The sequence below is a fragment of the Peromyscus maniculatus genome, chromosome 2 (genome assembly GCF_049852395.1).
Source record: "Peromyscus maniculatus bairdii isolate BWxNUB_F1_BW_parent chromosome 2, HU_Pman_BW_mat_3.1, whole genome shotgun sequence".
Lineage (NCBI taxonomy): Eukaryota > Metazoa > Chordata > Mammalia > Rodentia > Cricetidae > Peromyscus > Peromyscus maniculatus.
Window position 1 is genome coordinate 133,283,662 of NC_134853.1, and position 22,513 is coordinate 133,306,174.

At 38.5% G+C, this 22,513-nt stretch overlaps 1 protein-coding gene across 1 annotated transcript in view; it reads left to right on the forward strand.

Moving 5' to 3' along the window:
- Positions 1 to 18,447, forward strand: part of LOC102903196 (selection and upkeep of intraepithelial T-cells protein 2-like) — a 32,058-nt gene extending 13,611 nt beyond the window's left edge. The window contains exons 4-9 of the mRNA XM_076564787.1: positions 915 to 1,196; positions 3,009 to 3,116; positions 7,197 to 7,262; positions 8,646 to 8,753; positions 13,524 to 13,646; positions 18,198 to 18,447. Coding sequence (XP_076420902.1) covers positions 915 to 1,196; positions 3,009 to 3,116; positions 7,197 to 7,262; positions 8,646 to 8,753; positions 13,524 to 13,646; positions 18,198 to 18,283 — 773 coding nt within the window. The 3' untranslated portion in view covers positions 18,284 to 18,447. The remainder of the gene's footprint in view (positions 1 to 914; positions 1,197 to 3,008; positions 3,117 to 7,196; positions 7,263 to 8,645; positions 8,754 to 13,523; positions 13,647 to 18,197) is intronic.
- The last annotated feature ends 4,066 nt before the right edge of the window (positions 18,448 to 22,513 follow it).

The window sequence follows — 22,513 nt, forward strand, 5'->3', positions numbered from 1 at the left end:
CGTTCACCCCAATCCCACTCACCTCCCAGTCACTCTGTGTCAGCCCTTCACCCTTGTAGTGCCCCCCTCCCAAAGGAAAATTAGAAAACAAAAAGAATAAAAAGAACTAAAACGTTAATTGAGAAACTAATAACAAGAAAAGCCAAACAAGACCATACAAATAAACAAATAAACATACAGATACTTTGCTCCTCCGTCTTTCCCACTCCCATTATCCCTTCATTGGTTTTAGTGGCAATAGGAGCTACCTTGTCCCACATAATATATTCTTTTCTCCAAATAGCTTTACTTGCACATGTTCACAAATTATAAAATTACCTATTCTAGAAATACACAAATATTCAAGTAGAGTTCCACAGTTATGCTTATAATGAAATTCATTTTTATAATCTATTTACAGTGGATCAAAAGTAACTAGTGACTAGGTCTTGGAGCCTATCCTGGAACTCACTCCGTACATCAGTCTGGCCTCAAACTCACAGAGATCTGCTTGCCTCTGACTCCCAAGTGCTGGGAATAAAGACAAGTGCCACCACCGCCTGGTCAAATTATAATTTATAAATTCTATGAGGGTCAACGTCTTGATTTCTGTTCACAATAATCCAAAGATGTAGGTTAATTTCTTAGACTTGGTAAATAAACTACAAACATGTTTAAAATAAATGAATAAACAAATAAAACGGGCCTTTTGTGATATGACTTAGTTTGGACAGGTTGCTGACTGTGAACTATAGCCTTTCCATCTGTCTCTTGTCATTTTCATGAGATTCTTACGGCAACCAAGCCTATAGAGTTTTGATTATTAATGTATCTTTTGAAACAGGGATTAAAACTGAAAAGAGCTTTTATTTTTCTGTCATTTCCTCTTCCATTTGTACCTAACAATATTGTTTTCCTCTTTTGTTGTCAACCAGTCTCAAGCTCAGACATACAGATTCTTATGCATTCCCCTAATATCAAAGGTGTGATGTTGGAATGTCAGTCGGGAGGTTGGTTCCCACAGCCTCATATGGAATGGAGAGACAGCAAAGGAGAGATCATTCCAGCAACATCAAAATCCCATTCACGGGATGGAAACAAATTGTTCAACATGACAATGACCCTTTTTATTAAAGCCCATTCCCACAGAAATGTCACTTGCTATCTTCAAAACCATCTAACTCACCAAGAAGAAAGTATAAGTATTGTCCTATCAGGTAAATGTGTGTTTGTTCTTCGGTAAGAGCCATTGTCACACATACTTATGTAGCATGAATTTTAAAACAGCTTATTAATAAAAACAAACCTGATGCCAGTTATTGGGATGAATGCTGGAAGATCAGAGAAGGAGAACAAGCCACAGCTTCCTCACCTCACCAATTCCTCAGCTGATCCTGTTTCCACAGACTGGAAACCTCTGAGTCCTCATCCAGAGTGGGTCTCAGCTGAACTGTTGCTCAAAAGCCTAAAAGCTTAACCAGCCTAGTTCCTGGCTTTCATACCTTATATACCTTTCTGCCATCACTTCCTGGGATTAAAGGCTCTTGTTACCACGCCTGGCTGGTTCCAGTGTGGCCTTGAATTTACAGAGATCCAGGTGGATCTCTGCCTCTGGAATGCTAGGATTAAAGGTGTATGTGCCACCATTTTCTGGCCTCTATATCTAGTGGATGTTCTGTTCTCTGATCTCAAATAAGTTTATTGGGGTGCACAATATATCAACCACATTTCCCCTTTTTATTGTCTAAAATAATAAAAGAAGGTTACAGTCAAGATTTACATTAACAATGTCTAGTCCATTAACATTTGACAGATTCAGACAAAAAACTCCATTATATATATATATATATATATGTATATATAAAACAATATCCAGTCCAGTAACATTTGACAAAAAATTTTCATTACTTATCCTATGTAAAACAAGTAGTTCCTTTTTAAAAGTAGATTCAATAATGTCCCTTTTTATCTTATCATATCCATATTCTCTTTTTTCTTTTCATGTTAGATTCAATAATCTTCCTTTTGTCATTTTTATATCCTCCCCTTTTTCTTTTTAGAGTAGATTCAATGATCTACCCATTTATCCTATTATTTCTTTATCTTTTTTCTCATAGTAGATTCAGTGATCTACCTCATACTTATTCACTTCTTCCTTGACTTGGTTCTCAAGGCCTTACTTTCCTTTGGCCTTGCTCATTACTTGGGTTGTCTCTCTTATTTTCTTTGACGTATTATTTTCTCACTCTATAGTCTTAACTATTGTAGTTAGCTTTTCTGTCACTGTGATAAAACATCATGTTCATAAGCAAGTTGGGGTGAGGGAAGAGTCCATTTGGATTACACTTCTTCATCTTAGTTCATCATCAAGGGAAGACAGAGCAGGAGTTCAAAGTAGGAACTTGGAGGCAGGAACTGAAGTAGAGACCACAGAGGAACACTGTTCACTGGCTTGTTCACAATGGCTTTCTCTTCTTTCCTATTAAACCCAGAAACACCACCCGCCTCCAGGGGCCTGGGTCCTATGACATCAATCATCAATCAAGAAAATGCCCACACTCATGGCCACAGGCCAGACAGATGGAAGCCCTGCTCTATTCAGTGCACTCATCTCATGGTACTTCAGACATGAGTACTGCAGCACTGAGTTGAATTGACTTTATAATTCCTTGGAAGCCTGCATCTGAGCATTGGGGAAGATTTAGCTCTGCATTGGGGAAGATTTAGCTCTGCCTCTTCCTTTTCACCTAGGAAGCTTATGAGGCAGGATGGATGGGAAAAAATGGGAGAAGTGGCCTCCACATACATTTTCATCAGCCTCACTCTAAATCATGTCCAATTTATTTTGACTCTGGACGTGGCCTGCTCTTTACCCAACCCATCACAACTGCTCTCTATACTTGCCTAGACCTAATATTCCAAGGTAGTAGACTCTTAAATTGTAACAAGCTTGAGATGAATCACTATTCTTAACTAGGTATGTACAAGCCGAGTTTTCTTAGTGATAAGATTTGTCACTCACGTTACAGGTGAACTGTTTTCATGGAGAAGTAGTTGGATTCAGATTCTGAGTATAATAGCATTTGTGCTGGTACCCTTCCTCTTGACTTCCTGTGTTCAGCAACATCTCACATGTGGTAAGTAGGTTTGAGTGGTGTGTAACAAAAGTGGAAGAAGAGGACATAGCTAAAGCTATCCAATCATTGTTTCCCAAGCCAGTATACCCAGGAAGTACATAACTCTTGGGTCACATGTTATATAGGACCCACTTTTCAGTCACACATTCTCTGCTTTTGCTGGTGGAGTTTCTCACAATACTGTTTACAAAAGCTGGTGCTGCCTTTAATTTAATCAAGTTGAAACCCCTTTTACCTGTGGTGACTGACATCCAAGTTGACTAGGGAGCTGTAAGATGTAACTTAGGTATGTTATTACCCATGCTGAAGTGAGCCATTCATAGTATAGCTATCTATCTTTGAATCATTGAATGGTTGCCCAGCATGTATAGTGGGCAATTTGAGGCTGATCATTCTGAAGATAAGGCATCTATTTACGTCAGTATCAATATCAATACCTTTTCCTATATGATACAGGATGATTAGCCTCTTTTCTGTAATGACAGTTGCATACTCATAGTGATTATTATAAATCATGCAAACCAATGCTGAGATATCTGAGAGTAGAGCATCCTTTAGGAAGGATGTTCTTAGTGTTGGCATCTTCCTTTACATGGCATCAGGTAGAATGCCTCATTGATGAATGGGGTCTGCTTCATGTGAGTATGGAGATGCTCCCCAGATGCCTGGTGGACTATATATTGCAATCTCTGAAAGCAACTCATACTTCTTTCATAAGAAAGCTCTCTCAGGAGACACTTTGCTGTGGGTGATACAACATGACACTGAGGCTCATCTGCCCGGAAAGAATTTTGTCACATGAGTGAGGGATGAATATATTGAAAGACATAAGGATGTCGCTATTCTCCACACAGTCTCAGATTTGACAAGAAAAGAGAAACAAAGGCAGGATGAGAAGATGTCAATGTGCAATGTCAGTGTTACAGGTAGAAGGAGGTAATGGGTTAGATCTTTGCTAAGGAGCCCTCCCTTGGAACAAAAAACAAAAAAAAAACAAAAAAAAAAACTTAGAAGCTACTGTAAGAAATCAAGTGATGAGGAGAAAGAATTTGAGATAATGATGATAGAATATACCCATCAAGTTTGATTTTCAATATCAGGAGAGAAAGTCAATGAATGGCTCAATCTGAATGGCTTAAAATTGGGAAGATTTTAAAACAAAAAATGAATTTCTCTAGATTGTGAAGCTGTGGAATATGGCAGCAAATGGGACCAACGTAGGTATCACAGAACTAGAGAAACAGTAAAGTAACTATTCATCCTACATAACCTGAAGCAATACAAGGATATCAGTCTGGATGAACTGACTCACAGAAGACATTGGGAACACTTAACTGTCTCAAGCCAAGATTACCAAAAGTGTCAGGGATTTGAAGACAATAGAAGAAGGATAGGCATCACCAAATTAATTTTGTATATAGGAGGTGGTATCAGTGCTCAGTTTACCAGGCTGGTTACAATCTGTTTGTAGAAAATTCAAAGAAAAAGTTAACTCAGCTCCTGGTATGGAACTTAAAAATCTTTGCTGAGCCCCATGGTGGGATGTGATCTCTGTGAGGCAGAAGAGGCTTTGACAGATCTGAATTTAAATTGATAATTAAATTGGGTTGCTAAAGGGCTAATGCAATGAATATATGATAAACAGGGGAAGTTGTAGACAAAAGGGTCTGCTAGGTTCAATCAAAGGAAAATTTGATAACCAGAATGCTAGGGGAAATTTTCATCAAACTATCAAATGATATATACCAGTGAGCTTCTAGAAGCCTTTAGGCCCTAAGAAACAGTTCATTGAAGGCATAAATTATAAAAAAGCCTAAGAATACTATTGATCTTGTCACAGATATGGGCAATTATTCTCTGCCAGAATATATGATGTATGTTTCTCTCATGAAATAAGTAAACCACAAGGGAAGATTTTAATCTATAGTTTTTTAATATCCAGACATGGCTGATGAAAAAACAGGGCTGTGGTGCTGGCTCAGAGCTGGTCAAAACCAGGGAGCCAGCTGCAGCAGTAGGCACAGAAAACTATTACCCTCTTCCTCCTTAACCCTGAACTATGATGAGTAGTACAAATAGTACAGTTTGGGGACCATCAAATGTAGAAAGATCCACAGGACCTGTTCAATAGCAGCATCCCAAGAAGTGGAGGCCAGATGCATTATGAAATATGATTGGATTGTAGTGGGCTAGATGGGTAGTCCCTCCTCTACATTCACTTTGTACCAGTGTTGCTTTTTATAATGAAATAATTAATACAAATGATGGGGTCTTTTTATGCACTATTCATCCCAGCTCATGTTTCTCTGTTAGTGTTCTTTTACCTCTCTAGAACCAATTGACTCTTGCTTGAAGTAAACAGTAATGAGCCTTTAAAGACCTTGTCTACCTTCTGTAAAAGAGATTTCACTGGGTAAGGCTACCTCATAAGTATCTTAAAAAATGGGAATAGCATTTGTGAAAACAACAGTTAAGGAGATTTTTGCAAGCCCCCATGTGTGAGTAAAAAAAAACAACAAAAAAGACACTGATAGGAGCCAAAAGGATATTAGATGAAATTCTCATTGTCGTGGGAGTACTAAGTCTTTAGAAAGCCCCTGAAGCCAAAGAAGCCCTAAGTCCTCACAAACCACAAGGGCAATTTCGACTGCTGTTGGTTGTGACAAAACTAAATGATAGCACCTGTTGCTAAAAACACTGCACCTTTTCATTACATAGCATAAATATCAAGAGAGGGCAGAGCCTAACTGCTAGCTTTCATAGCACCAAACGATGCTATGTAGAATAGTATTGTTTTCATAAGCAGTCATGGAATTCCCTCCAAATTGCAATCTAAACACAAGTGTTTCTACCCATAGAGTACTTCTGCTACTAGAATGTAGATGGAAAGTTTTCTTTTGCAGTCTCTGTGGAGACTTGTAACTGGCCAAGCTCCTGGGAATCAGTGGCTTTTGCTATAATATAGTGACTCAAATCTCAGCCATAAAGAAATAGTAATAAACATTTAACAACTCTCTCCAAAGATCAGAAAATGCCATAAGAGTGATTTAAAAGAATATAAAAGCTGGAGGAAGGGGGTAGAGTGTTGTGTAGCTCTTTCCTTTAACTAGAAAAAATTCTTCTTAGAGAGTGAAGGAAGACTCATACACTTAAGAAGCCAAGGAAACTTAAAGGGATTAGAAAGCTCACACAACTTACAAATATCATGATTCACAACCTCAATATTGCTTACAAAATCAGTAAACAACTTCTAAGGAGAAAATCTTTTCAGTGGAAGTTGTCTGTAAGAAGCAATTTTCATGGCTCACCATTCATACTGGGAATGATCCTTTAGTTATACAGTTACCCTTGGGTCAGCCATGGTCCTGCAAGTAATCCCAGGAAACTCACTGGTCCACCAAACTGGACTTCGTGAAATACTTTCTTTGTTCTGTTGTAGATGTCATATCTGGGATTGTTATTTGTTGGCTTCTCCCCATGACAATGTATACAGCAAGATACCTTGGAGACCTCAAAACAGAACTCTGATAGGCCCCAGTATTACCTGTACTGGGTGTATACTCTCAAAGACTCTAAGTCACCATACAACTGAGATAATTATACAGCATGATTTATTATAGCACTTCTCACGATAGCCAAGTATGAGATCAGTATTGATGTATGTGAACAAATGAATAGATAAAAATATTTGAGAATGTGGTATGCATGCATAGTGGAGTTTTATTCAAGTATAAAGAATAGAATTGTCATTGGTAGGGCATAAAGTGAATGCACCAGAAAACTGATATTTTTAACTAATATAACTCAGAAATACAAATAACACAATTTTCTTCCTTTGGGGATTATAGTTTACATAGACACAAGAAACTCTTAAATATGTGTGAGGCGATTGTAAAAGCAAGATTGTTTGGGGGATGAGGGATAATAAATTGAGGGGAGACAAAAGATTTGGGGGGATAATATTTCCAATGGTTATGATATATCTGAAAAAAATATTTTAAAAAAATTCATCACTAATTCTGATGAACATGCACCAATAAAAGTCAAAGTTCTCAAACTCATATCCATTTTCTGCCATAGCTCTAAATCTCAGAAGTACAACCAGTCCCTCTAGATCTCCTCCAACGGATGCAGTATGTCCATCAAGTAAGGATTTGGCTATGAATGTTTCTGTATTTCTCTGAAGTATCTTATTTTCCTCTGTTACATTTCTGGCTGCCCTTCTGAACACTGCTCTCTGAATGAAACAGCTGCCATTTCCAACCTCTTTTGTTGGTTCATAGGGAGGGCCCACTATTGGAGAAATTATTTTGGCCACTCCACATAGTTAAAAGGATATTTATTTAATGGCGTAACTCACAAATTAAGTGAAAGGTAGGTCGCAGGGTCTGGGGAAGGTGTATCGCAGTCCAGCAGTGTTCTCTGGACCTCTGTACAATTCACATTTCACCGTTCAGTGTCCCGGCACAGAAAGAGCGCACAGAGAGAGCGCTGGCCCATCCAGCTCTCGGGTCTCCAGGCGCCTCCCCTGGCCCCGCCTCGTAGGCATGACAGTTGCCAGAGTCTCAATGGGGGTTGGAACTTCCAGATCCAAGCTGGAATGGCTACCCACTACAGCCCACTCATCAGAAAGCCACAAAATCAAAACTCTCTCTCTCTGCTAGATATCCTGTAGAAATCAATTGTCTCAGAAGTTTTGTTTTTATTGACATGATCCAAGATTTTTACATCTTTATTTGCAAATAAGATGTTGGGGAGAATGGAGGAAATATTTTAAAACCTCAAAGCCTTCACCCAGTGAAACACCTCCTCTAACCAGACCATACCTCTTAATCCATCCTGAAAATTCCAACAACTGAGGCCAACTATAGATGAGCCTCTGGGGGCCATTCTCATTCAAATCACCACAGTGCCTATAACTCTCTAGCAGAAGAATGGAAACTATTCATAGTTGTAAATTCTCACATTGTGGAAATTAAGATCTCTCTGGCAATTAAGAAGTCTTCAGACCTGTCCTCCTTTTAGCCTCTTTCAACCCCCCCCCAAAATGATAATAATAAATATATACCTCTGTCTCTTGTTCTTAATTAATGCCTACTTATGACAAGTGAGATGGAGTAAACTTTCCCCTGGGCCTACTTAGTCTTAATCCCAAACCTGTCCCACCTCAAAAACAGCTATCTCCTTTACTCCTGTCCTATTATATTCTAATCCTAAATCTTTCTTCTTCTATGAACACAAGAAGAAAGATTTTTTTAAAAGCCCTTACATGTGTACCCTGATATTACCCTCTCTATTGATTTCCAAATCACCTTGGAAGTAGTCACTTTAGAAATGGAAGGGGGAAATGATGTAATTATATTATAATTTTAAAAATTAAAAGAAAAACTTTTAAAATACAACTTTAAAATAACACACACACACACACACACACACACACAATAGCTCTTGCTTTCTGGATGTATTTTTTCCAATGTAAAGTGCCTCTACACAAATATCTAGTAATTATAACATTTTCTTTTTCTTTAGGTAGCTGCTCTGTGATAAATAGTCCTTGGAAAAGGGGTGTAATTGTTTTCATGATTTCAATGATTGCAATTATAGGAGTCATTCTCATTTTGCATCAAAAACCAAGAGGTATGTGAAAGCCAGATGCTGGGGACATCCTGTAGAAGTCTTCTCCCACCTTCCGAACTGCCCAGTAAGACATTTAGCAACAAAAGAGTGATTGTTGACTGAAATGTAATACAGGGTCAATATGCCATAAGAACACATTCCACAATGTCTAGATTACAGAGTCCTGAATTTTTTAAGCTTAATAGTAGATGCAGCTTGTTATTTTGCTCCATAAGAAACAATTTCTTCCAAATTCATAATGGTTTATTTTTTTGGACAAATTCAGCATTTCCCAGTAAATTGTCCTAATTGCTTTATACTTTTGGCACAAAGGAAATAATAATTAAGTATCCTAAACTTCTTATCAATTTAAATTTTATTTATGTGTATGGGTATTTTGCCTTTATGCCTAGTGCCTGTGGAAGCCAGAAAATGGTGTTATATTCCCCAAATGGTTAGTAGCCAGCAGGTGGGTGCTGGGATTTGAACCCAGGTCCTCTGAATGAGCAGTCAGTGCTCTTAACTGCTGAGCCATCTCACTAGCTCAATTGTCTTAAACTTTTGAGTCTAGATCAAACATGTTAAAAAAAACCATGTATTGAAGTAAAAGGAGCTTCTGAGGCTCCAACTCTAGCTGAGAAGCTATTAGCAGTTAAAGGATGCTCGGAAGGGTAAGTCAGTTTTCTTTGGAAGTGTGGCCATTTGTAGGTTGCCTATTCCTCAGTGTATGACCCCACAACTTGCATATGGGCAACACCCATTAAAGTCATTGGTTTACCAAAAAATAAAAAGAGGATATGAAGTTTGGAGGGAGATGTGTTGGAGAGCTCAGAGGATTTTAGAGTGAGAGAGTGAAGGGGGCTGGATATGATTATGATACATTGTATTAAATGTCAACTTTTCTAAAGCCATAGAGTAAACGAAAGGCTTGGTATGGGTGGGTGTGAAGGCTAAGAGGAGCTGAGAATAGTTGGGGGAGGGAAAACCACAATCAGAACTTATTGTAAGAAAAAAGTTTACTTTTAGTTAAAAAATGAACTTTTCAAAGAATAAATTTAAAATGAAATAAATATTCACAAAATTAGTTTAAATAATAATTGTCAAAGTGAAATGCTATACTTATATTCTGAATTTAAAAAAAAAACATGTCCATTGTGAAAAGATACTTTTAAATTTAAATATTTATTTTAGAGATAGATGCACTGAAAATACACACTCCTCAAAATTAGCTACTTTTACAATGAATTTTAATTTTATAGTAGTCATAGATGTCTTAGTTTAGGTTCCTACTGCTGTGAAGAGACACCATGGCCACAGAAACTCTTATGAAGGAAAATATTTAGTTAGGTGGCTTACAGTTCAGAGGTTCAGTCCATTATCATCATGGTGGGACATGGCAGTATGCAGGCAGACATGGTGCTGGAGAGGTAGCTGAGTATCCTATACCTTGACTTGCAGGCAACAGGAAGTGGTCTCTCTCACTGTGCATGGTTTGAGCATATATAAGACCTCAAAGCCCACCTCCAAAGTGACAGGCTTCCTCCAACAAGACCACACCTACTCCAACAAGACCACACCTCCTAATAGTGCCACTTCCTTTTGGGGGCCATTTTCTTTCAAGCCACCACAATAGACAACTTAAGTTATTCTTTCTTTTTAATAGAGGGTAAAATTAAAATGGAAATTATAAAAATAAGGGAACATATTTGAAATGGGTTGTCATCCCTTTTATCTTCAAGGTTCTTTTGGAAATTATTACACAAGACACAAAACAATGAGATAAAGTGATCCTTTATACTGCAGCAATTCTTAACCATCATAAAACACATATTTCTGGTAGTCCTAGAAACTGAAACAATGCGCAGTGGCAAAATTACAATTATAAAGCAGCAACAAAAATAAATTTGTGGTTTTGGGTTCCTAAGACAATTGGAAATATGTGTTTGCTGATGGTTGTGACCCAGAGGTTGGGAATTGCTGCAGTATAGTAAGCCAGAACTATAACCCCAAATCATAATGCAGAATCACAAGGCTGGATTGCACTCTTTAAAGGAGTTTTCATTCATTTTCTCCTGTAAAATGAACATACCAATAGCCTTAAAACAAATGAGAGTAAATTGCAAATTGGGTAAAATGTTATCTGCATAAATGAGTTTTAGGGCCTTATATTCAGAAGAACAGTCTAGTCATAAAAAGACACTGCGTGATTCCACTATCATGAGGTCCAGACATTATATACAAAAAGTAGAATGGAGGTTTATAGAAGAAAGAAGTAGGAGAGGAGATGGAATTATTGTTTGATGGATACAGAACTTCAAATTCATTTTTAATAAAAGCATTTACAGAGATGAATGAAAGGTGTACAATATAAATATATTTAATTTTACCAAACTATAAAATAGAAAATGGCTAGTGGTAAATGTAATATCTAGTACCTTTGCCATAATAAAAATAATATCTTTCTGTCTTATAAAAGACACCGTTACAAACAATAAAACTCAAGTCATAGACTTGATAAGCATGTTGACAAATGAACCAAATGTAGAATATTTTATTTCTTCTTGCACAAGACAGTTGGGACAAAGCTTCACTTCCTTCTCATGCTATTTTGACTTCTGTGTGTAGAATCATAGATCATGACAGTTTAAGATGAGGCCTAAAGAATAAAAGTGTGGACTGTGCTTCTGTTCACTATTGGTCATGATTCTTCTGTAAATACAGGCATACAGATACCTCTTCTAAAGCATGCTTTCCATTCTACTGAGCATATGTTCAAAACTGGGTTTCTGTATTACATGGTAATTGTATTTTTTCTTGAGAAGTTAACACACCATGCCCTCACCATTTCACATTCCCACCAACAGTGCACAAGCATTCTAATTTATTCGTGCACTTGCCAGTACTTATAATTTCATGGTCTTTATACTGCACAACACCCCCACCAGACTGTCAGCTTTACTCCAGAGGATTCCATATTTTTGTTTTATTGAAGGCTCCAACGCTGACTAAAGCAGTAGCTGGTGGTGCCCAGAGGGTATTGTTGAGATTCTGAGAATAAAAATACAAAATACGGCACCTCAACACATTGTGCATTTATAACTGAAAGAGACTCCAAATGGCATTAGTGGAAGCCTTCACATTTTCCTTCTGCCCTCCTTCTTCCTTCTCCCACTTCTTTCCAAGGCTGTCTCAAAATTAGAATTCCTCTTTTCCAAATTGGATCAGGAACCTAGTTACTTTACTCCCAAACCTGGAAACCCTGCTCTACCTTCCCCAACTTTTGTTTTTAAGAGCTGGCCTGGCAGAGATTCTCATGCCTGCCTTTGGCAATAGGTCATAAGAAGTTCATCTGGGACAAAACTTGTCCTACATCAGGGAGGAAAAAAAGAAAGAGAAGCCCTAAATATCCCAAACTGGCAGGCCATGTTGGATCTGTCATTCAGTCCAACCACATTTCCACAGAGATGCCCATGATTCATCAAATAGAAGTATAAAGATGGACAAATCACCCTGAGTTTGGGGTTTTCATTCTGAAGGGTGCTCTATCATATAGAATTTTGATGAAATACATCTGTTATTCATTTCTCCTATGAATCTGTCTCAGTTTCATTTCAGAGATAGCTACAAACCTGAGGATGACCAGGAAATTATTCCTCACCTGAAGTTTTTTGGATGATGCATTGAGTGAATCTGTGCCCTACATTGGAGGGTAATTTTTTGGGTAGATGGGAAGATACCAAACTTCCCTCTTCACAAGGATCTAAACTGTCAATAAGTGGGTCTTGAGCAGATACCCCCGGTAAGAGAAGAAATGGTACAGATGGGCATCAGGAAACATGTGTAGCAGATAGAATGTGAAGACAAAGAGGAAGATGAAGATGGAGAGAACATGCTTCTCAGGGAATACTATGCTTCAGAATTATAAAACCTCTTCTGTTTCACGGATCCTAATCATCTATGCATGCTCTGTTTCACTATACTCTATTTCCCCTAGAACTCTTAAGGAGCCTCAGCACTAAATAGAACAGATGAAAACATAATCTATACATGTGCTCTTCAGACAGACTACAAAGAGCAAGAGCCATGCTGCTTGAGGAGAATGGGTACCTGTGTTGTGGAATACAATATTTGTTTAATTGTTTAAAGATGTGTTGCATTTGTTTACATTATATAATAATTGTTTAACTATGTAAATATGTGTTGCTCTTTCACCTTGCCTGCCTGATTGCTCTAATAAAAAGCTGAAGGCCAATAGCTAGACAGCAGAGGGATAGGCTGGGCTGGCAGGCAGAGAGAATAAGTAGGAGGAGGAATCTAAACTCACGAAAGAATGAAGGACAAAGAAAGGGAGATGCCCAGTGTCAGTCAGCCAGGTAGCTTCCAGCCAGCCAGCCACAGAAGAAGCAAGAAAATAGAATGTACAGAATGAAAGGAAAAAAGCTCCAGAGGCAAAATGCAGATGAAGAGAAACAAGTTAAAATAAGTTATAAGAGGTACTGGGACAAGCCTAAACTAAGATTGCACATTCATAAATAATACATCCCTAGTTCATGATTTGGGGGCTAGCAGTCCAAGAAAATCTGCTACATACCTGTTTCCTCATAACCTCTCACAATATTGACAAAAACATGCTCATCTCTAAAATCCAGTAGGCCAAATTTCTTCTGGATTGTTCTTGTACATGTACGAGGCATGGAGCAACAGGAACCTGAAAAGCAAAGCTACCTTTCATGGGCAATCTAACCTTGCTGTTGGCTGCAACTGTCCTGACTCTTTTTCCTCTTTTCCCAGTCTCAGTTTCAGATCCACATTTTGAATTGGACACTTTATGGTTGGAAGATATTAGTGTGATCCTGTATGTGATGATAGTGTTCATCATCAAGCTGGTTTCATTTATTTACTTCAGATTGCAAGGTAAATGTGATGGAATGGTGGCAACTCAGAAGATCTGGTTCATGTGACTAATACTCAGATGTCTAGAAGGTGACCTGTCCAGTCCTTTTGTCTCAGTAACTATAAGAAAATGCAAATGAAGAACCGTGTGTTATATAAAGGCTGGTACATTATAGCCTCCTTCTTGGGACTAGTGGGGTTTTCACTGGTATGATTATTGGTGCCTTACACAACAATTCCTGCCCCAGCTCTTATTACACAATTATGATAACCCTCCAAGGTACTGTTGGGAAGGCAGTTATTTTATCCACACATCCTGGAAAGCCTCTGTTGACTGAGCTCTTTGGGAGAACTGTATGGTTTTTTAAAAACTTGATTCCTGACATTTGGGGCTGAAATTTTAAAGAATACAAACTTTCACTTAAATTTTAATAGTTTTCTCTTTTAAAACCATGTAACAGCCACTAGAGACCAGACTATCAACATTTAAAAGTTGTGCTCATGAAGACTACATCTTTGAAGCATCCTCTAACTCATGCCTAAAGCTAAAAGACTTGTCTTTATTGTGCAAACATTTTTTTTAATATGGACATGGATAAGAGTATAGAACTGATAACCCAAGAGGAAAAACTTCCATAATAGATTCTTGTGGTTTATCAATAACATACAATCCTAAAATATTCCATTAGATGTATGTACAAGAGGTTGGAGATGTGGCTTATCAGTTAAGGGCACTAGCTGCTATTTTTTAAATTATTTGTTTTGAGAATTTCATGTATGAGTACTTCATTTATGCCATTTCCTGTAGGAAGAATGTAGGTACTTGTGCTCACAGATAAGCACTTGGGGAAGCAAGAATATTAAAGACACAAGATTATCTCTTTGAGGAAGATATATATTACCTGTTTGCTACCTTGAGGCTGGGAAAGGAGGTGATTAATAATAGCCTGGAGACCTCTGTGCTATCTGTATGGCCAGGTCACACCAGCTCCCCCAGACTCTTATCTTGAACCTGTTTATCTCAGTCAGTCTATAGCTCTTTCCTCCTCCAGGCCCTTATCATGAGCTTTGTTTATTGAATCTTCTTCCTTAGTTAATGTATAGAACTTATCTTTTTTTAAAAAAATATTTTTATTTTACAATTAATTTTTTTCCTTTTATTTTATTTTACAATACTATTCAGTTCTACATATCAGCCACAGATTCCCTTGTTCTCCCCGCTCCTGCCACCCTCCCCTTCCCCCCAGACCACTCCCCATTTCCACCTCCTCCAGGGCAAAGCCTCCCTGGAGGACTGAGATCAACCTGGTAGACTCAGTCCAGGCAGGTCCAGTCCCCGCCTCCCAGACTGAGCAAAGCTTCCCTGTATAAGCCCCAGGTTTCAAACAGCCAACTCATGCACTGAGGACCCAGTACCACTGCCTAGATGCCTCCCAAACAGATCAAGCCAATCAACTGTCTCACCTATTCAGAGGGCCTGATCCAGTTGGGGGCCCCTCAGCCTTTGGTTCATAGTTCATGTGTTTCCATTTGTTGGGCTATTTGTCCCTGTGCTTTATCCAACCTTGGTTTCAACAATTCTCACTCATATAAAATTGCCATTTTTACTATGTTGGTCCTGCCTATCCATGAGTATGGGAGATCTTTCCATTTTCTGACATCTTCTTCAATTTCTTTTTTCAGGGACTTAAAGTTCTTGTCATATAGGTCCTTCACTTGCTTGGTTAGTGTTACCCCAAGGTATTTTATGTCATTTGTGGCTATTGTAAAGGGTGATGTATCTATAATTGCCTTCTCAGCTTCTTTGTCCATTGTATATAGGAGGGCTACTGATTTTTTTGAGTTGATCTTGTATCCTGCTATGTTGCTGAAGGTGTTTATAAGCTTTATCAGTTCCTGGGTGGAATCTTTGGGGTCACTCAAGTATACTATCATGTCATCCGCAAATAGGGAAAGCTTGACTTCTTCCTTTCCAATTTGTATCCCCTTAATCTCCTTATGTTGTCTTATTGCTCTGGCTAGAACTTCAAGTACTATATTGAATAAGTATGGGGAGAGCGGACAGCCTTCCCTCGTTCCTGATTTTTAGTGGAATTGCTTTGAGTTTCTCTCCATTTAATTTGATGTTGGCTGTTGGCTTGCTGTAAATTGCCTTTATTATTTTTAGGTATGTTCCTTGTATTCCTGATCGCTCCAAGACTTTTATCATGAAGGAGTGTTGGACTTTGTCAAATGTCTTTTCTGGATCTAGTGAGATGATCATGTGGTTATTTTCTTTGAGTTTGTTTATATGGTATATTACATTGACGGACTTTCGTATGTTGAACCACCCTTGCATCCCTGGCATGAAGCCTACTTGATCATGGTGGATAATTGTTTTGATGTGTTCTTGGGGTCTGTTTACCTGTATTTTATTGAGTATTTTTGCATCAATGTCCATGAGGGAAATCGTTCTGTAGTTCTCTTTCTTTGTTGCATCCTTGTTTGGTTTAGGAATCAGGGTAATTGTAGCCTCATAGAAGGAGTTTGGTAATGTTTCTTCTGTTTCTATTGTGTGGAACAATTTAGAGAGTATTGGTATTAACTCTTCTTTGAAGATCTGGTAGAATTCTGCGCTGAAACCATCTGGTCCTGGGCTTTTTTTTGGGGGGGGGGGTGGGGGACTTTTAATGACTGTTTCTCTTTCCTTAGGGGTTATTGGGCTATTTAAATAGTTTATCTGGTCTTGATTTAACTTAGGTGTGTGGTACCTTTCCAGAAAATTATCCATTTCTTTTAGGTTTTCCAGTTTTGTGGAGTAGAAGTTTTTGAAATATGACCTGATGATTCTCTGGATTTCCTCAATATCTGTTGTTATGTCCCCCTTTTCATTTCTGATTTGTTGATTTGGATTCTCTCTCTCTGTCTTTTGGTTAGTTTGGATGAGGGCTTGTCTATCTTGTTGATTTTCTCAAAGAACCAACTCTTTGTTTCATTAATTTTTTGTATTGTCTCTTTGTTTCTATTTTATTGATTTCACCTTTCACTTTGATAATTTCCTGGCGTCTATTCTTCCTGGGAGACTTTGCTTCTTCTTGTTCTAGAGCTTTCAGGTGTGCTGTTAAGTCACTAGTGTGAGATTTCTCCAACTTCTTTATGTGGGCATTTAATGCTATGAATTTCCCTCTTATATCAGCCACAGATTCTGCTGTCCTCCCTCCTCCCACCCACCAGCCTTCACACCCAATCCACGGCCCCATTCCCACCTCCTCTAAGGCAAGTTCTTCCCTGGGGAGTCAGCCCAGCCTGGTGGAATCAGTTGAGACAGGTCCAGTCCCCTCGTCCCTACACCAAGGCTGAGCAAATTGTCTCAGCATAGGCCCTAGGTTCCAAAAAGCCAGCTCATGCACCAAGGAGAGGTCCCGGTTCCACTACCTGGGGGCCCTCCTAAACAGTTCAAGCTATGTTTATAGCAGCATTATTTGTAATAGCTAGAACCTGGAAACAACCTAGATGCCCCTCAACTGAAGAATGAATAAATAAAATGTGGTACATATACACAATGGAGTACTACTCAGCAGAGAAAAACAATGACATCATGAGGTTTGCAGGCAAATGGATGGAACTAGAAAATATCATCCTGAGTGAGGTAACCCAGACTCACAAAGACAAATATGGTATGTACTCATTAATAAGTGGATACTAGATGTAAAGCAAAGGATAACCAGACTGCAACTCATAACTCCAGGGAGGCTACCTAGTAAACAGGACCCTAAGTAAGACACAGGAATCACCGAATGACAGAGAAATGGATGAGATCTACATGAGCAAACTGGGGGTGGAGAGTGGGGGTAATAGAGGGCAAGGATCAGGGGAAAGAGAGCTTAGGGGAGTGGGAGGTCCTAGCTGGATCAGGAACATAGTGGGAGAACAAGGAAAAGAGATACCATGATAAATGAAGACCCCATGGGAGTAGGAAGAAGCAAAGTGCTACAGAGGTCCCCAGAAATCCACAAAGATACCTCCACTGTAGACTACTGGCAATGGTTGAGAGAGTGCCTGAGCTGACCTACTCTGGTGATTGGATGGCCGAACACCCTAACTGTCATGATAGAACTCTCATCCAGTGACTGATGGAAGCAGATCCAGAGATCCATGGCCAAGCCCCAGGTGGAGCTCCAGGAGTCCAAGTAGCAAGAGAGAGGAGGGATTATATGAGCAAGAGATATTGAGACCATGATTGGAAATAGCAGAGAGACAAATAGCCAAACTAGTGGAAACACATGAACTGTGAATCAATAGCTGAGGTACCCCCATGGAACCTGATCAGGTCCTCTGGATAAGTGAGACAGTTAATTAGAACCTATCTTTATGGAAGATGTCACTTGTATTTTACAAGAATTTTGATGTAATCATGTCGTTAGGTTTGTTGTTCACATGGGATTGAGTTAATTATCACTGGGAAACTATTTTAATATTTGTGCTGTCCTTACACATGCCTGAAATAAGCTACCTGGTGTCAGACTTTCAAAGTTTGAACCAACACCAACTACTGAGTCTTGTTGAACCAAACTGCCTTCTTATTTCACACAGATGAACACTCTGCTGGCCGTGGTGATAAAGACCCCACCCCTAAAACTGACACTCAAAGTAAGGAACTGGACCCTCAGAAGAGTTAAGCATTTTTTTCCTTGAATAGAAGAAGGGGTAGGAGTATGGTCCTCTCACCCAGGGGTCATAACCACAACTAAGAGAATTAAACATGGTGTCTTCTCAGTCCTTTGTGACAAAGCATTTCATACAATTATTGAAATGTCTGTTAAGATCCAGAGGAGCAAACTAATCAGAGCAACAGTTCTACAACTTTGTAAAATTCAATCCTTGGTTTCCTAAATAAGCAGCCATAGATCTTGTTAATTGGAAGCACAAAGGCACTAATGTGAAGAGAGCTCATGAAAGGTGAGATAACATCACTGCCAATTATTTTGCAAGCTGGAGTACAGTAATGCTTTCCTTGGACCCACTCAGGAAGATCATTTTAAGAAGAGGGAAGTGTAGATGTAACCGTCATTTTAATTAAGAAACACAGAGCCAATTCAGAGACAAAAGGAAAGAGGTCAGAGCAATAGCTAAGAGCTGAGATTAAAAACCTTACCCTTCACTGCCATTGCTGTCCTACCTCTCCGCAAGAGAGCTACTTCCTGTGTGTTTGCTTTTTTATAGACTTTCTATTCTGCCTTCTCATTAGTTGTAAACCCAACCACATGACCTCTTTGTCACTTATTGTCTGTACAGACCTTCAGGTCTTGTATGGTTGGTATTGAGATTAATGATGTGTGTCTCCATGCTGGCTGTATCCTTGAACACACAGAGATCTGCCTAGCTCTGCCTCCCAAGAGCTGGGATTAAAGGCATGCACCACCACCGCCCAGCTTCTGCTATGGCTTGCTATTAGCTCTGACCCTAGGCAACTTATTTATTAACATGCAAAAAAAATCACATTTCAGTACAAATAAAATATCACCAATGGGGGGGGAGAAAGAGAGAGAGAGAGAGAGAGAGAGAGAGAGAGAGAGAGAGAGAGAGAGAGAGAGAGAGAGAGAGAGAGAATTCTCTCCAGGATATATCTTGCATGTGTTGGCAAGGCATCCTTTTCTACTGCTTAGGTCCAGCCAGATCAGCAGCTATTGCAACACCTGAGTTCCAAGGAGTGGCAGGTAGGGCTCCATAACCCCCACCTGATCTCCAGGGCTCAGCTGTCCCAGTGCTTAGCTTTTTGTTTTCCCTCACAGCATGAATGACATAGTAGGTTGATCAACTGTCCCTTTGGGAAAAGTTAAAACAGTCCCAAAGTATAGTACAGGAAAAATGCAACTAGAACATATAGACTCTTCAGTTGGTCCTTGAAATTCCCCTATTTTTGTAATTCACAAGTTAAAAAATAAAGTTTGACTATTACATGATCTCAGGGACAGAAATATTACTATGAGAACAATGGGTATCCTGCAGTCAGGGTCCCTACTCCTACTATGGTTCTTCAAGGACATTAATTATTATACTTGACTTAAAAGATTGCTTTTTCTCTATTTCTTTACATCCTGATGATAAGGAAGAGTTTACATTCTCTTTTCCTACTTTAAGCAATCAATAGCCAGTAACCTGATATCCTTGGAAAGTTTTACCACAGCAGAAAGATAATAGTACACTACATATCAATATTATGTACATAAAGCACTTACTCCGGTGCTGATTAAATTTCCTGAGGTAATGATCTTTCCTTATATGTATGACATTCTTTTGTCCTGATCATCTAGTCAATACTTAAAAGAGTGCTTAACTTCTATGGTAAACAAACTAAAAGAGCAAAATTTAAAGATAGCTCCAAATAAAATACAAAAGCAATCACCTTATAGTTACTTAGGATGCATTATTACTCAACAACAAATTCTCTATCATCCTCTCAGCTTAAAACTACCCGAACAATGTACCATCAATTACTTACAAAAAATTTGGGCCGGGCAATGGTGGCACATACCTTTAATTCCAGCACTCGGGAGGCAGAGCCAGGCAGATCTCTGTGAGTTCGAGGCCAGCCTGATCTACAGAGCAAGATTCAGGGACAGGCACCAAAACTACACAGAGAAACCCTGTCTCAAAAAAAATCAACAACAACAACAACAACAAAAAGTTTGGTTCATGTCAGTTGTGTACTTTGGCAACACTCTTTAAGTTGCTTTCCAGAAACTTTCAGTTAAATTCCACCAAAACAACACTAAAAGCAGAGTGAGTCATTAGCTTTAGATAATGCTGCTGCTAAAAAACGGTAGCTTACAAATCAATCCCTTACATCCTTATCAATTACTAACCCTTCCTTCTTCATCATCACCCACGGAATTCTTTATCAACAAGGTAATGATATTATAAAAATTTGTATGGTGTGTGTTGGGGAGGGGTGGTAGCACAGGCATTTTATCCCAGCAACCAGGAGGCAGGAGCAGGCAAATCTCTGTGTTGAAGGCCAGCCTTATCTACAGAACAAGTTTCAGGACAGACAAGACTACACAGAGAAACCCTGTCTCCAAATCCAACATATATAGATATTATGTCAAAATTTCCACAACAATTTGTAACTCCTTATTAAAAGAAATTATAGACTTGATAATGTTGGGAAGGACACATCTTAAACAACTTACTGATAAAGAGCCTACAGAAATCATTGTGCCACTAAATAAAGTGCAGGTTGATAATTTGTTTCACACTGATAATAATTGACAGGTAGCATTAGCATGCTACTCAAAGTCTATAGATATTCATCAGAAAGATCAACTTTTAAGATTTTTTTTAAAAAGATACTCCATGAATATTGTCTAAAATTATATCTAAAAATCCTATAGAGATCTCCTTTAATGCTTTTACAGATGATTCTTCAAAAGGACAAGGAGTATATTGTTATATACAAATCCCACATGTTCCACACACACACACAAAAGATTGTACCCATCCTTGATTGTACAGATCAACACTCAAAACTCACTATAATCAATCTGCTTTAATTAGATGCTCCCCAGCCATTCAGTATTTTAACTGATCTCCTATATAAATTAGCACATAAAGGATAGAAATGCACTGAGAATGAAAACTGGTCTAACTTGAGATGTAAATTATGTTGCAGAAGGGTTATGAGTATGGAAAGGATGTAATGGAAAGATGGAAACATTTGGAATGAGGTCCTTGAAGATAGAATCTAGTAAGTGGAAAATGGAAATGAATGGAACATGAAGTGTGCTTGTTCAGCTGAGTTTCCTTGCCTTGAAAATAAAAAGTAATTAAAAAATGAATCCAACCCTAATGAAAATGACAATAATGCTGAACTGCTGACACCTCTGTCTCTAGAGAAAACAGATAGGAAAAACCTGCCTAGGAGGAGGAAAAGGAGCAAAAGCCAGGAGCAGCTATGCCTGTTGCTGGCAGGAGACTGCTCCAAAGGTTTGGTGCAATAGTTGTCTGCTACTGAGACTGTAGGAGATGTTTTTCGTGTTGATGCCTGGTCAAGCCACACCTCCATCCAATGGTGCAATCACAGCATTAGCAACATAAGGAATTTTATCTTATCTTTTACATCAGAAATGGAGACACATTTCAGGTCTTTCATGCACCAAGAGCCCAAAAACCACTCAGGTTCTTTTGCATTTACAACCAATGAAACTACATTTTCAATTTTGTATTTTTGCACAGCCTAAAAATAAAACAGAAACTAACAATGCAAACAGGCTTGGAAAGGATTTAAAAGAAAAATAGGGTAAAATAGAATCAAAAAAGGTTTTTTTTTCTTCTTGAAAATATTTCTTCTAGATAATACAATGGCCAAAGAATGCAAACATAATCACATACCTCTCAAATTTCCCTCAGAGGCCAGAAGGGGTTCAACAAAACATACAATAAATGACAGTTAGATTATTTTGAGTTTTCACCTCAAATTATTTTTGATATAGCCTGAGAATCTATTACAGCAGACTGTCTCTGAAATTTTGTAAGAACCAGAGCCTTCCCGTAATTTCTTCCTCCATGGAACTGTTATGCTTGATATTGTTCATGTTTTTTGCTTCATTTACAGCAGTGATTCTCAACTTGTCAGTCATGACCCATTTGGAGGGACAAACAAACCTTTCATAGTGGTCACCTGAACCATTGGAAAACACATATTTACATTATGATTCATAACAGTAGAAATTACAGTTATGAAGTAGAAATGAAAATAACTTTACAGTCGGGGGTCACCACAACATGAGGAACTGTATTAAAGGGTTGCAATATTGGGAAGATTGAGAACAGTATCAGCTGGATATGTATCTTCATGCTTGCATGAAAAAAAATTCTTTTCTCCTTCAAGATTTTCTGTGATTATTTCT